Source organism: Euprymna scolopes, chromosome 25 (assembly GCF_053919585.1).
Source record: "Euprymna scolopes isolate OS-2025 chromosome 25, ASM5391958v1, whole genome shotgun sequence".
In the NCBI taxonomy this organism is placed as follows: Eukaryota; Metazoa; Mollusca; class Cephalopoda; order Sepiida; family Sepiolidae; genus Euprymna; species Euprymna scolopes.
In genome coordinates, this window is record NC_136506.1 from 69,561,487 (window position 1) to 69,576,511 (window position 15,025).

General features: G+C 31.7%; 1 protein-coding gene across 1 annotated transcript in view; it reads right to left on the bottom strand.

The window, feature by feature from the left end:
- LOC145247427 (E3 ubiquitin-protein ligase HECW2-like) overlaps positions 1-15,025 on the bottom strand; it is a 328,541-nt gene that overhangs the window by 45,362 nt on the left and 268,154 nt on the right. Inside the window, exons 11-17 of the mRNA XM_080109185.1 lie at positions 13,728-13,878; positions 13,392-13,486; positions 10,787-10,959; positions 8,347-8,429; positions 5,966-6,068; positions 5,041-5,337; positions 2,249-2,294 (exon numbers count right to left, since the gene is read on the bottom strand). Of these exons, the coding sequence (XP_079965311.1) occupies positions 2,249-2,294; positions 5,041-5,337; positions 5,966-6,068; positions 8,347-8,429; positions 10,787-10,959; positions 13,392-13,486; positions 13,728-13,878 (948 nt within the window). The remainder of the gene's footprint in view (positions 1-2,248; positions 2,295-5,040; positions 5,338-5,965; positions 6,069-8,346; positions 8,430-10,786; positions 10,960-13,391; positions 13,487-13,727; positions 13,879-15,025) is intronic.

Consider the following 15,025-nt stretch of genomic DNA (forward strand, 5'->3'; position numbering starts at 1 on the left):
GCAGATACTGCAGTGCACGAGATGAAATGCAAAACGCTATTGTCTCACAAGACACAAATTGCCATCATTTTTTTCTCTGTATCTACATTGAGTTCTTTTAATAGAAAGCATATTCTGACAAGTACAATAATCCAACTCAGATTTACCATAAAACAAAAACCCATTGCGAGAGCCTGGGCGAAGAAACTTGTGTGTTGCCCAAGTGGCACAAGTGGAACTTGACCAGAGCCGGTAGAACCCAAGGAAAGACAAGGTCGATACGTTGGTACCAACTCTGGCTGCAAGAGATGGCTGTTGGCTCATGAGAAGCTCATCCGCCCTTTGATAGGTCTCGTTTTTGGTCCTACTAGGTGTCCCCACACCCTCCTCATCCAGGTTACCTCAGGCGGGGGAGCCGGTTTAGTCGCCGCCGACCCGACCATGAGGCAGCTAGCACTGGGTCAGCTGAGTCTTAGACTTCCACAGCTGAGTCTTAAACTTCCACTGGTACCATATTTACCATATGATACAAAAAAAAAAAGAAAAAAAAAAGGCCCACACCTACGTATTAAGCTTATGATTTACTTTGTTCTGAAGTAGGAGTAATTAAAGTACATTTTTAATGCGACTTGTCTATGATTCATACATAAACAAATGGCAAGCCTCAAAAATGATGATTCTAGTTTGGGGAATAAATAAATTATAGTAAAAATTGTTTAGTATGTTGCTTTGAATTTACTCTTGCTCGCCATTAACCTATTGCAAGACCGCTTACAAAGTCACCTTACCGTTCATGGATCCAATAAAAGACGTTTAAATTAATAATACAATATAAAGCAATAAATATTAATGAAAGGTTTTTAAATTAAAATAAACCACAGAAAAATATTTTTATCATACAAATATTTGGTTTATTCCAAAGTTGAATTTTTGACATACATAATTTAAATACAATTTCACATATATTGCGTAATCTAGAGGTCCAATTTTCACAAACTATACACATTAAATTAGGCTGTATTTCAGCAATACACATCGTTGTCTTCCAAGTGGTCTACTGTGTCTGGTTTATCAGAGTAGACATGCGGCTTTATATATCTCCAAAGAAAATTATCCAATGGGTTTAAACCGCATGAATAAAGTAGCCAGTTAGTTGAGGTCCCTTTTTGTGAAATTATTCATTCATCAAATGTTTCAAAATGATTTTCAAAATAAATTTACACAATTTGCAAATGCTGCTTGGGCGTTGCTCGGGTGTCAGTCTCTCCATGATGAATTGTCAAATCAAGCTGAACTCAACCGATATTTGCTAAATTTGCAATTAAAGTAAAACAAAGTTAAAGTTCACCACCTCTAAAATACACCCTATATATACATTATATTTTTCCTGTGTAGTTTTAATCAGAAGTTAATCCAGCAGTTCCTTACAGTGTTTATATGATAGTGTTTAGTATAGTTAAGCTATATATTTACTTAGTATGAATTTTTATTTATACAAATATTTTTCCACACTGTTACAGACATGTTTCAGCTCTAGCTGGAATTCAGCTGAGCTTCTCCAGGTCAATTTCTTAGGGTGCCAATTTTTAGACAAAGAATGAAAAAAAACAAAACAAAAAAAACAAGTGAAGCATGCATGGTTCCCCATGAGTGCATGAGGCATAAAAAAATGACTAAGTTCAGAATTTGCTCCCCCCTCCTTCCATTTAACCCCAAAAGCCCCAGTGGATGTTGATTCCTGGTGAAAATGAACAAACGGTGCAGTTTTAGGAATTAACATACGTAAATTTAAGTTCTGAACCATGAAAACTGCTAAATAGACATACACAGAAAATTTTAGACAAATATGGCAAAATAGTCCCAAAATTGGAGTATTTTTATTAGTCCTAAAAAGTACCTGAGGCACACCCAAGAGTTATCACAAAGTATTGACAAACAAAATTATATAGAAATTAGTTAGTTACAACTTTTCAGAAAGTTTTGTAAAAATCCAAGGCATCAATTTTTTTAATAAGCAACAAAAGTATCAATTTTAGCCATTTTAACCCGAAAGGAACCTCGGAGGGAGTGGGCAACCAGAGTTTTTCTGGAAAATCCCTTCTGTTACTAATTTACTCATATCATGTTTAATGTTTGTGTAAAATTTCCAAAAATTCCAAGGAGTAGTTAAGAAAAGTGCAGACAGACGAACAGACAAGGGTGAATTTACACATCCACCTTCCTTTTGTCAGGAGACCAAAAAGTTTAAATTGAGAAAATAAAAGCTCACCTGTTGGAACTCCGTCATTCCCTGTACCTCGTGGAGGAGGAGCTGGCTATAATGGGGGAAAAAACACATTAAATTAGGGAGGAAAATAAAAATAAAAGACCCAACAATGTTTTTTTTTTTATTTTAGTAATTTTTTTTGGGGGGGGTCGGATTTAAAAAAAATTAAAAGACAGTGTCTGCTCGTATAGATGGAAAGAGACAAAGTTATTCTTTGATGATGAAAAAAAAAAAGAAAAAAAAAGTCATCTACCCCATACATGAATCATTCGAAATCTTAGCCTTCACATCTAAATTAACATTTTCAGCTTTCAGAGATAACAGTCATAAGAGAGAAAAGAAAGGCAAGGCATAAAAAGAATGAGGGGGGGGGGTATAAAGTTTTTATTTATTTATTTATTTTTTATTACATTTTCACCCCAAACAAGGCACATTGCCACTTTGGTGTAGGGGGCTACTATTAGGGGCAGCAACTACTGGGGCACTATAAGGGATTTAGGCAACAAGATGTCGGTTCACGTTACACTTGAACTTCTGCATGTCAGTACAGTTGGTGAAGCAGGGACCTGGAATGGAATTCCAGAGTCTAGCGGTTCTGGGGAAGAAACTACTGGAGTAGAAAGATCTTTTACATCTAGGGATCTCTACTGTGTGGGGGTGGGATTTAGCTGCCTGTCGGGTTTGTCGAGGGTGTCTACGTCGTGGGGGCACAAGTGTCTGCAGTTCGTCAGAGCATTCACCATTAAAATACTTGTAGAACAGGCAGAGGGATGCAACGTTTTGTCGATGGGACAGAGGCTGAAGCTTAGATGCCAGTTCAGGGCCTATCAGATTGGCGACTCTCTTTTGAACCTTGTCTTGGAGCGAGAGACTAGCAGCAGATGCACCAGCCCAAATGTGACAGCAATACTCCATACATGGGCGAATGGTGACCTTATAGAGGTACAGGATACTTTCAGGTGTCAGTAGTTTTCTAGCACAGTAGAGAGAGCCTACCTTCTTCGCAGTGGCCCTGGCAATGTTTTCAATGTAATTGTTCCAACTCATGCTTCCTGTGAACGTTAGGCCAAGGAGTTTGAAATATGTACTCTCAGATAGGGAGTCACTTGCCATTGCTATTGGTGGCAGAGAAGGTTTCTTGTAATTATTGAAGGAAACCAGTTTAGTCTTGGCAGCATTGAATGTGACCATCCATTTTTGTCCCCATTCCATCCTCTAGTGTTTTTGCCATTTTTTTTAGTTATGTGTTCATTTGTTTTCCTGTCATGCCTGTTATAGAGTGTGATGTCATCAGCATATATACCCATCTCAGAGGCAGTTTTGTCAGGGAGGTCATTAATAAATATTAGGAACAATAGAGGTCCAAGGATAGACCCCTGAGGCACTCCCGCATTTATATCGTATTGTTTAGATGTACGACCGTCGAGGACAACCTGGATTTTTCTCTTATCACTGGTAGAATACTTAACATAAGTGAGAGGAAGACATAAAGGAAATCAATGTAAATAGTGATGAAAAAAAAAAGGAAGTAAAGTTATAGCTATTTAATAGAAATAAGATTTTTCTTAAAAATAAAAAAAAGGAAGTAAAGTTATAGCTATTTAATAGAAATAAGATTTTTCTTAAAAATAAAAAAAAAGGAAGTAAAGTTATAGCTATTTAATAGAAATAAGATTTTTCTTAAAAATAAAAAAAAAGTAAAGTTATAGCTATTTAATAGAAATAAGATTTTTCTTAAAAATAAAAAAAAAGGAAGTAAAGTTATAGCTATTTAATAGAAATAAGATTTTTCTTAAAAATAAAAAAAAAAGGAAGTAAAGTTATAGCTATTTAATAGAAATAAGATTTTTCTTAAAAATAAAAAAAAGGAAGTAAAGTTATAGCTATTTAATAGAAATAAGATTTTTCTTAAAAATAAAAAAAAGTTATAGCTATTTAATAGAAATAAGACTTTTCTTAAAAATAAAAAAAAGGAAGTAAAGTTATAGCTATTTAATAGAAATAAGATTTTTCTTAAAAATAAAAAAAAAGGAAGTAAAGTTATAGCTATTTAATAGAAATAAAATTTTTCTTAAAAATAAAAAAAAAGGAAGTAAAGTTATAGCTATTTAATAGAAATAAAATTTTTCTTAAAAATAAAAAAAAAGGAAGTAAAGTTATAGCTATTTAATAGAAATAAGATTTTTCTTAAAAATAAAAAAAAGGAAGTTATAGCTATTTAATAGAAATAAGACTTTTCTTAAAAATTAAAAAAAAAAGGATTTCGACCAAAACAGAACACCTATTCATAGGAAACTAACGATTTAAACAGAAATCTACTTTTCTGAATTAAAAAAAAAACATGAAGAAAATCCCACTAAAAAGAGGAGACACCTTACATTTCTGAATAGAGTATAATTACAGTCCGAGTCCAACAGAAACGGTACCTCCTATCCACGAGCCAGTCAGAAAAGGTACCCTCCCCACACGAGTCAGACAGAAAGATTACCCCGAGTCAGACAAGAAGGTCGTTGTTGTGGAAATAACACTTAAGATGAGAACAGCAGTCCAAAGAATCCACACATGAAAACTTTTCCAATTTTAAAAGAGAAGGAATTTTGTTCTTGTACAATCAATTTCGAAAAATGAAATGCAACAAATTCTTTTGTCTCTAAATTTATAAATATGTACAAGAGAGTAAAAAAAGGCCATATGTAAGTTTTTTGTCTTATTGCGGAGAGACTTGTCATTCAAAATTCTGTTAAATCAGCTGATATATGAAAGCAATGAAATAATAAAGATGACACAATACTTACAGCTCCTGAATGTGAAGCCGAATGCGACAGGGGGTGTGTACTTGAGTGTGTGCTTGATTGAGGGCCTCCCAAATGTGGACTTGAGTGAGAATGGGTTCCTCCAGAATGGGGGTTTGAAAGACAGCTACCATGAGTAGCTCCAGAATGAGAGACATTTGAGTGTGAAATCCCAGAATGAGAGCCTTCAGAACGCAAGAAGGACATGTGCAAAAAGTCTGGGTTCACCGGAGGAGTATCAGTTGGTAACCGCGGATCTATGAAGGTGGTTGTCCTATTCACATGATCAATGAAAAATGCCTGGTAAAAAAAAACAAAAATAATCAAAAGTTAAATAAAATGGATAAACTTTGTATATAAAAGTCTGATTCAGTAGGATTGCAAAACAAAATAAACCGCATTATTAGTTGATTTTTTAAGAAATCATAAGTGAATTACTTTCGTGTACTCACTCTGTGAAGGAAAAACCTTAACAGAGATAATATTTTTATCACCATGATAAAAGAGGATTATAAGTAATAATAAGAAACAGTATTTCTAAATTAAAAAAAAAACAAAACATTCGAATTAGGAAAATCAGTTTGATATTTTTATGTGCTAATAATAAAAAAAAAAACTGTTGAAAACAAATTGCTGATTAGTGGCATGTGAGCAGATCTTTTATAGTGTGAGAAACTAGTTGCTACTCTCTATTTGGAAAACAATTTTGGGAGAGTCATTAATCTTGGAATAAATGTAATAATTTTTGTAATAAGCAAAAATTCAGAAATATGTGAAACATACTGTAGGAAGTGTAGGTGATGATGTTGAGTAGAAAAGGTGTGCATAGGAAACGTTCGGCTGTTTAATTGTTGAATTTAAAAGGAGAAAACAAAACTGTGTGTGTGTGCTTTCACTACCAGAGAGAACAAACTGAAATTGTACTTACTTTCATTGACCTGTCAATCTTCATCTCCCAGCCGTGAGGTAGTTCTCTTCTAGTGTCAGCAAATATATTTAAAAATGAGACTAAATCTCTGTTGTGTTGGTACCTATTAAAAGAAAAAAAAATGTTTTAATTTATATATATATATATATATATATATATATATATATATATATATATATATAGACACACAGATATACACACTACGAACATTAAATAATTTTTCAAAATTATTTAATAAAGTTTTGGTGTTTCAATGTTTATGAAACGCGTTTCAAGCATATTTAGCTATCTTCGGACATTATTTAAAAAAAAAAAAAAAAAAAAAAAATTAGGTTTATTTTGAATCCACATTTTTTTTTCTCAGGAGGGATCATTCAAGGATACCTCATGTAAAAGTCTATCATGAAGGTAGGGTTGCACAATCTCCAATTGCATCTTAAAATGGGATTGCTGCAATGCAAAATGATTGGAAACAATGACTGAATAAGCAGAAAATGATTGGTGCTTTTTTTTTTTTTTCTTCAGTTTTCCTTTTTCTACCATGACCCATTAATCCAGTTTACCCTACCAACTAATTCCAATGTAGGGATTCGTAACTTTCCCCAGTGTATTAGTCAAAGTTATGCAGTAACCACAACAGAACTCAGTATGTCAAGCACACAATTTGCATTCGCAACCACTACACTTTAATAAATAAATAAATATATATGTATCTATAAAAGTGAACGTGTATATGTGTGTGTGTACATTTCCCTATGCAATAATTTGGTCTACAGACTCAAAATTTGATATACAGGGTACTGAGATTTGGGAAAATCTTTGTAATCCATTTTCGGCCAGAAATTTGGCTGTTAAGGGGTCAAAATTCAACGATTTGACCTTTGAGAACTCTACCAAACTCCTCTGCCAATTTTGGGTATAAACAATTGAAATTTTAGATATATGTTCTTTGGACATGGATCTAACTTAATAACTTGATTTGAGCCCAAAACAATAAATGCTAAGGGGTCATAATAGGGGTCAAAGTTAAAAAAAAATTGACCGCTTTTTTTTTTTTTTTGCTCAACATACATCTCCAAAACATCCAGGCAACGCCGGACTGAAATGCTAGTGTATATATATATATATATATATATATATATATATATATATACACACCATACATATTTATTCATACATTGCTGAATATATATATATATATATATATATATATAAAATTCAAATGACCTTGTAACGATGTATGTAACCCACTTTCCGGTTTACGACATCCGGTTGCGCATGCGCACGTGCACATAAACATTAACCCATAACAACGTAAACAAATAAACACAAATCGCTTCTTTTGCAGATTTTGACCTGCACACTGAAATATTAACGTTATTATTTCAAAATTATTATTTAACATGGGAAGAGTGGGATTTAAAATAGCTTAAACGTAATACAGAAATCAACAATGTAAAAAAAAAAAAAAAAAGCAGACAGTATTAACAATTGTTTATTTGGATAATTTAAACGTGAAAAAAAAAAAGAACAATTGGGACGCTGAAATATTAACGTTATTATTTCAAAATTATTATTTAACATGGGAAGAGGGGTGTTTTAAATAACTTAAATGTAATACAGAAATAAACGATGTAAAAAAAAAAAAACAAAGAAAAAAGCAGATATATCAAATTTGAATTTAATAAGTATTATGGTATCTGTTCAGTACACATTTACTTATAAGTATGGCCAACCACTTATAATTCAGTAACTGTAAATTTTTCTTTTCAAAAATAATTATAATAAACAGAACGACTCATAGAAATCTATCTATATTCTTTTTTCATTTTAATATACTTTCATAGAAATGTTTCTGTTATGTCAAAAAAAACTATTTTGTTTACGTCACAAGTGTCACGCTCATACATGAATTCCATAGCTAATATAACATACTGACCCAACGGGTCACGGGTAGTCTAGTACTCTATAAAATTATGACAACTTGATTTTAGATTTAAAACCTAATAGAATCAAACTTGACATCAATGTTCCATTCTGTTCAGCCTTCCATTCTTCCAGCATGTTTTTTGTTTTTGCAACAAAATGTTTTTTGTTTTAATTGGTTTGAGAAACATGAAAATAATAAGTTGCCCGAGATGATCGTATAAATAAAAATTTCAAGTAATAACATAAATAATACAGGAGAAACCATTCATATTGCAGAGATTATCTCTCTTTTTGTCTTTAATTCTTTTTAATATCAAGATTTTAGTAAAAACACAGACCAATGCTACTACTTATATATATATATATATATATATATATATATATAAGTATCTTAGCAAAACAACAGTTAAAAAATATAAAAGTAAAAAAACAAGCAAAAATGTTTTACTTACCGATCAAAAGTCTGAGGGTCTCTACGTATCCGAGTAACCATATGTTTTAAAGTGCTGTTTCGGTTGTACTCTTGCAAAACACCCTAAATAAAAAATATATAATATATATTAGTGATGGAAAAATTCCAATATTTTCCTTGATCCTGTTACAATTATCGATTCTGTTTTAGATTCCATATTCCAATTCAATTATTGATTCAGATTCTTTAAAATCTCTAAATATTTAATCATGAAGTTTTTTTTTTTTTTTTTTTTTTTTTTTCCACATTATAAAAACCCATTCAATATATGCACATATTTTCACAAACATATAAACTACACTTAGGAAGTGATGTATAAATTTTAATTTTATTGGTAGTTTGAAATAAATATTTATAATTATTTCAACAATGGAAAATTCAGTTAAAAAAAAAAAAAAAAAAAAAAAAAAAAATCGTTTTTGGTATCAGAAAATAGACACAAATTTTTCGTATTCTGATACTCCCAAAAGTTTTGATTTTTAGAATTCTTGATTATCATCCTAACACTAATATATAAGTATTCAATTTATTCATTTTATTTTATTATTCCTATCCTGAAGTTGCAAAGAAATTGAAATTAAAATAAATAAAAAATATCACACATTGCATCCCTATAAATGGTCAGTTCTACTTAATCGTAGACTGTTGTGGTGGTTTTAGATAACAAAAAAAATATCACTAAATTTAGAAAAAGTAGTTGTAAAATTATTTATAGAAACAAATTTTAATTCAATTGAAGGAAAAATATAAAACGTATGAATATATTTATATGTGGCACAATCACGTTGACAAACCGGTTCTTGCCAGATCACCGAGGTTAAGCAATGTTGAGTGGCCAGTACCAGATGGGTGGCCATTTGGGAAGGCTAGGCGCTGTATGTACCTTCTGGGAAGGTTGGACGCGGGGTCAGCACCCTCACCCCGAAAAAAGAACTCCTTGCTACAAAAGCATCTACAAAGTTGTAGTTGCCCCGTGCCCCTCATCGAGCTCAAGGCTATGGATGGATGGATGCATATATTTATTTGGTTGAACTAAAAAAGGAAAATAACATTCATGCCAAAATAAGCTAGTTTGCTGATAGTGATGATTTAAATTACGCACACACACACGCACACATATATATATATATATATATGAGGGTCATTTTAAAAGTAAAGCTTCATGTTTTTTTCAACCAAAATATTTGAAGAGCTACAAAGACAGGTATGGTACCAGTAAAACGAGCAATCATTTGTGCTGCTCTAGAATTCATTATTCCTGCATAGTCATTACCATTTGCAACGCACCTTTGTCAGGAATTCAATGACACATTTCTGCTTCTGATGCATGTCCATGGCAGAAGTTGCTTTCTTAGAGTCTCACATTGTCAATATCTGCAACTGAGAGATGAAACTATCAGGTCATGAATGCATGTTCAGTCATCATAACAATGCAATTTGCAATCCCTTCTGATCCATTCAGGCAAAATAAAAAAGACGCGGCCTTATTTTTGGAAAATTCTTCCTTTATCTTTATAAGTTTAATGATTTGTAACCAGACAATGGAACAAAATGGACAAATACATAGGCAGCCAACCCTTATTTTGTAAATGAAAGCATATGTATATTGACCATGCATTCAAAATACTGCAGAAATAAAATCAGCTCAATGTTAGAGGTAGTAAATCCACCAGAGCTATTGTAATATAAATATGAGATATATAATAAGCATTTACTTATGATCCAAGAATTACACAATTTTGTGTATAATTGTTTCTAAGATAATATTGGCTTCATTGATATCGAAACTATCGCATATAAAATTATTTCTTATGTTTAATTCTTGTGGCATACGTAGATGATTATCTCAAAGCTATTGACCTCAGATCTATATCTGAAGATACATACAAAACAATATACAGGTCAATGTCGCACACAAAATCAGTTAGTTCGCTACTACTGATAATTAAAGTCTACACGCATGCACACACACACACACATATATATATATATATATATATATATATATATATATATATATGTTTTTAAACACTGATTCTGCCTTTTAATTTTGTCTTTTCCTTTCTAACATGTTTTTTATAATACAAAATGCCTTTTAATTTATTTAAACGAAAATTTATTTTGATTAGGAAGATTGTTATAATGGCAAAAATTTTAAATCGGGTTCGGTTTAATGTCCATTTTACACGTTGGCAAGAGTTAAAAATAATGACGCAAATAATCTAAGGGGGATAAATCTTTGCAGACTAAAATATAATTATCTCCCTTGTATTATTTGAATTTTAATATATTATAAATATATATTTTTTTTCACTTCTTCAATCTGAAAATGTGTAATCAATCCTGCAATGTTGGATAGATACAGCTAGTGTGTGTGTGTGTGTGTGTGTATAATTGCTCAAAATTAAAAGATAACTTACCTCATGTCCCTGAAGAATTGGGAAGAAATCAGGCCTCGTCAAAAACTTGACAGCAGGCGTATTGAAGACTGATCGGCTTTCAGGAGTTGGACGTGAGGGATGCGCTGAGTGACCGGATGCTGAAGAGGCAACAGAATTGCTGCTGCTACTACCACTGGGAGTACTGGAGTCACCTAGAGAAACATCAAGAAAAAAATAGGAATTTCATTGAAATTAATCACATGAAGTAAATCATAAAAATTGTGTGTGTGTGTGTGTGTGTGTATAATGGTTCAAAAATAATACAATACAAACTTAACCCAATCTCATTATAAATTTATTTTAACCCCAAAATAGACTTTTCAAACTAGCTGGCCTAATCAGATTAGCCCAGCTCATTTGAAAAGGTCCATTAATGAGATTAGGTTAAGTTTGTGTCATATTTTTTTCTATTTACCATTATGCATGTTCTGCTTCACGTTGAGCTAACACACAAAGGATTTTCTACAGAAACTGCCATCCTTTTGAATCAACACTATTTATTTATAATAACAATGGGTTCCACATTTTGGCCAAGTTCCAGAAAAATCTAATGGATAGATCAAAAGTTATGGGGCAAAACATCTCACTTTTGGCCATTTTGGAGTATTTTTTACCTCTTTTGAGCCCCTGGGGACGCAACAGGAATTTTCGCAAAGAATTTTTTTACTGTGCACATCTATTTTATGAAATACAATTTGTGGCAAAATTTCAGGAAAAACTAATAGACTGTTATCTGGCAACTGTCCGGAATAACGGACACATGGACGCCACTGAAAATATAGGCCCCTCTCCGATAAATCGGGGGGATCAAAAACACTTAACGTAGCATTTATAGACCCCATAAAAATAGTTGAATTAAAACAACTTCATTGATTTTACAACCATTACCCTATCCCATTGCCTCATCATGCATCTAGCTTGATTTACGAATATTTACAAAATCCGATTTAGACAAATAACAGTAAAATAATACGTTCTGAAACTAATTTTTAAAAATAAAAAATCTTAGAGCTTTTATTTTTTTCAATATGCAAAAACCTAAAATCAATATTTCCTATTTTACCAAAGACAAATTCACCCTCATATTGCAGAATTTAAATAGTTAATATCTTCCCTGGTGTGTGAAAACGTTATCTTGGCATCTGACATCACTATATTTCTCTGCTTTAAAAAAAAAAAAAAAAAAAAAATTTTATTCACTTTTTGTTCACTTTTTTACTTGATTTAACGAAAAATCGAAAATGTTCATAATATTTTAAATTATTTCTTTTCATTTTAACAAAAAAGATTTGAAAAATTTTTTAAATACAAAATGTAGTTTAAATACAAAATAGTTGACCAAAAGAATTACTATTTTTTAACAAAACTTGCTTAAACGAAAAATCTGCTGCCTAAATACACACACACACACACACACACACATCATATAAAGTAAAATTATATAAACGCCACAAAAATTCCTACACAGATTAATTAATCTGTTTCAACAACATTAATCATCTCGTTAGGAGTTTAATAATCTTGTTGAACCTTTGACGAGACAATTCAGATAGTTCAAAACAAATTGATTCGTGTTGGGATTTTCCTGATGTTTGTAAAATTTTACTTATAAAAGCTATACATATGTATTGAGCACTTTTGAAAAGGTGTTTTTTTTATTTAGTTTGATACATTTGAACTTTATATATATTCTAGCAGCTCCATCCGGCTTTGCTCGGGCCCTATGTACTGTTCATAACTTTACGTGCCTATGTATATATTAAAAAGTGTGAATATGTACAGCAATGCCTTTCTATATAATAGTCTTCCTTAACTACCATAAAAAGTTGGTAGAGACCGCAGACGTCAATTTTTTAAACTTTGACCCCAATTTTGACCCCTTAGAATTTATTGTTTTGGGCTCAAATAGAATTTTAAAGTAAGATTCCTGTCCAAGTAATCTATATCTAAAATTTCAAGTGTTTAGACTCAAAATTGGCAGAGGAGTTTGGTAGAGTTGTCACAGGTCAAATCATTGAACTTTGACCCCTTAACAGCAAAATTTCTGACCGAAAACCGATTAAAAAGATTTTCCCAAATCTCAGTACCCTGTATATCAAATTTCGAGTTTGTAGACTTAAAATTGACAGAGTTATTGCGTAGGGAAATGTACACACACAGATACGTTCACTTGTGACCCAAAGAAAAATAAAAGCTAAATGGAGGCCATCTAGAATATATGCTGTAGAACGGAGAAAAAATGATGTAAGACCCTAGTGTGATGATGTGATGTTTTGAATATAATAAACTAGTTATGACCAAAGTTTTATTTCATTCGGACAAAACATTAAGAAATGGGGCCTAATTAGAGTTGGGCCCGTTTTTTTTGGTCACCCTGTGTGTGTGTGTGTGTGTGTGTGTGTGTGTGTGTGTGTGTGTGTGTGTGTGTGTGTATATATATATATATATATAATTATGAACCATAATTTTAGTAAAAGAAAAATGTCAATAACAGAGATTCTCGCAAATTAGTGTTTAGAATTTGTTAGAAATTTTACATAAATTTATTATTTGAAAAAAAAAAAAAAAAAAAGAAGATATCTACCGCTTGCTGACACGTCGGTAGCTTGCAGAGGGGGTGGGGGTGGAGGTGGTTCTTCTGGCCGGCTTTGAGTGATTGTTCTTCTAATACTCTGATACCTATAAAAGCAAAAATAATTATGAAGATAGAAAAGAAAACATCAAGCAATTAATAAAGACAGAATTTATTTTATACGCACACATTTTTGCATATATTTTTATTCAATGAACAAAAAAATTAACGGAATAGGGATTATGAAATTTTGAGAGGAAGATTTCTTCTTTTTTTTTTGATCAAATGGACATAACATTTGTTAAAACAAGTGTTCCTAATCCAATAATTTAATCAGTGAATGCTCACCTGCGGTCCAATTGTTGTCTTTGCTCGGAACTTATAGTGGGCCGCCGATGTACAGTACTCTGACCGATTTGTGGTTTTTGCCATGTTGTTGTCCTGTTCACATGGTCAATATAAAAGACCCGGCCATGAGTATCCACACCAGCTTCCCAATCTGAAATGAACAAAAGATAAAAAGATTTCAACCCAAGAAACAAATAATTTAGGGAAGAAACAAACAATTTTTTATGCTTGTGAATAATGTTTTGACCAATTTTGTACTTGATCATAAAAAATGTCTTTTAAAAAAAAAACAAAAGTGTTCATAAATATTACTTGCTTATGAATATGTTTAAAAGATGGTTTTGCTTATGAATGATATCCTATTTAAATTTTACACTTACTGGTGAAGATTTTTTTTTTTTTTTAATTTCTACTTGCTTGTGAATTGTACCTTTTACAAATTATTTTTATTAAATTTGATTTTATATATCTATTCAATCTGTGTTCACAGGTTCCCTATAGAAAGAAAGGTTCAAGAATCTACGTAAAATTCACAAGTATATTCTTAATTCAATGAAACAAATTTCATTGTGGAGGGGGCGAGTCTTTGGAAATAATGCATTTTCTTTCCACATTATTTAATGTTTCTTAAGTGTTTTCGGTACTTGTAGCACAAGTAGTTTTTTTTTTACAGCGAAAAAACAATGTTATGATACCAAGCAAAAGGTTGGATTTTTAGGAAGAAAAGCTAGTATTAAAGATGGGGAGGGAGTGCCGGCACTTTAAACTGAGTTATCTCCCCGTGGCGTGTTCAAAACCTTTGTCATAAAAACGTGTTTTTCCACTGTAAAAAAAAACAAATAAAAAAACTACTTGATCAAATAAATTGAAATTTTTTTCAGATATTCAGTCCAAAACAGATACGTACAATATAACCTTTTCTTTTTTTCAATATTTTAATTTTTTTATGTTTTGATTAAACTGTACAAGTACCGGCTTTTCACCTATTTAGTCATTTTCCATAATTTTCAGTATATAATATTTTTTGATACTTGTACAGTTTAGTCAAGACATTAAAAATTGAAAATACCGAAAAAGTTTAAATTGTATGTATCCATTATAGAACGAAGTTCACCGAAAAAAAATTTCATTTAATTTCATCAAGTAGTTTTTTTTACAGTGGAAAAACATGTTTTTATGAAAGCGCGTTGAAGGCGGCCATCTTGGATTTAAAAAAAAAAATTTGTTTGAATTTTAGAAATGCCAAAGGGAGATAACTCCAGTTAAAGCGCTGACACCCCTTCCCATCTTTAATACTA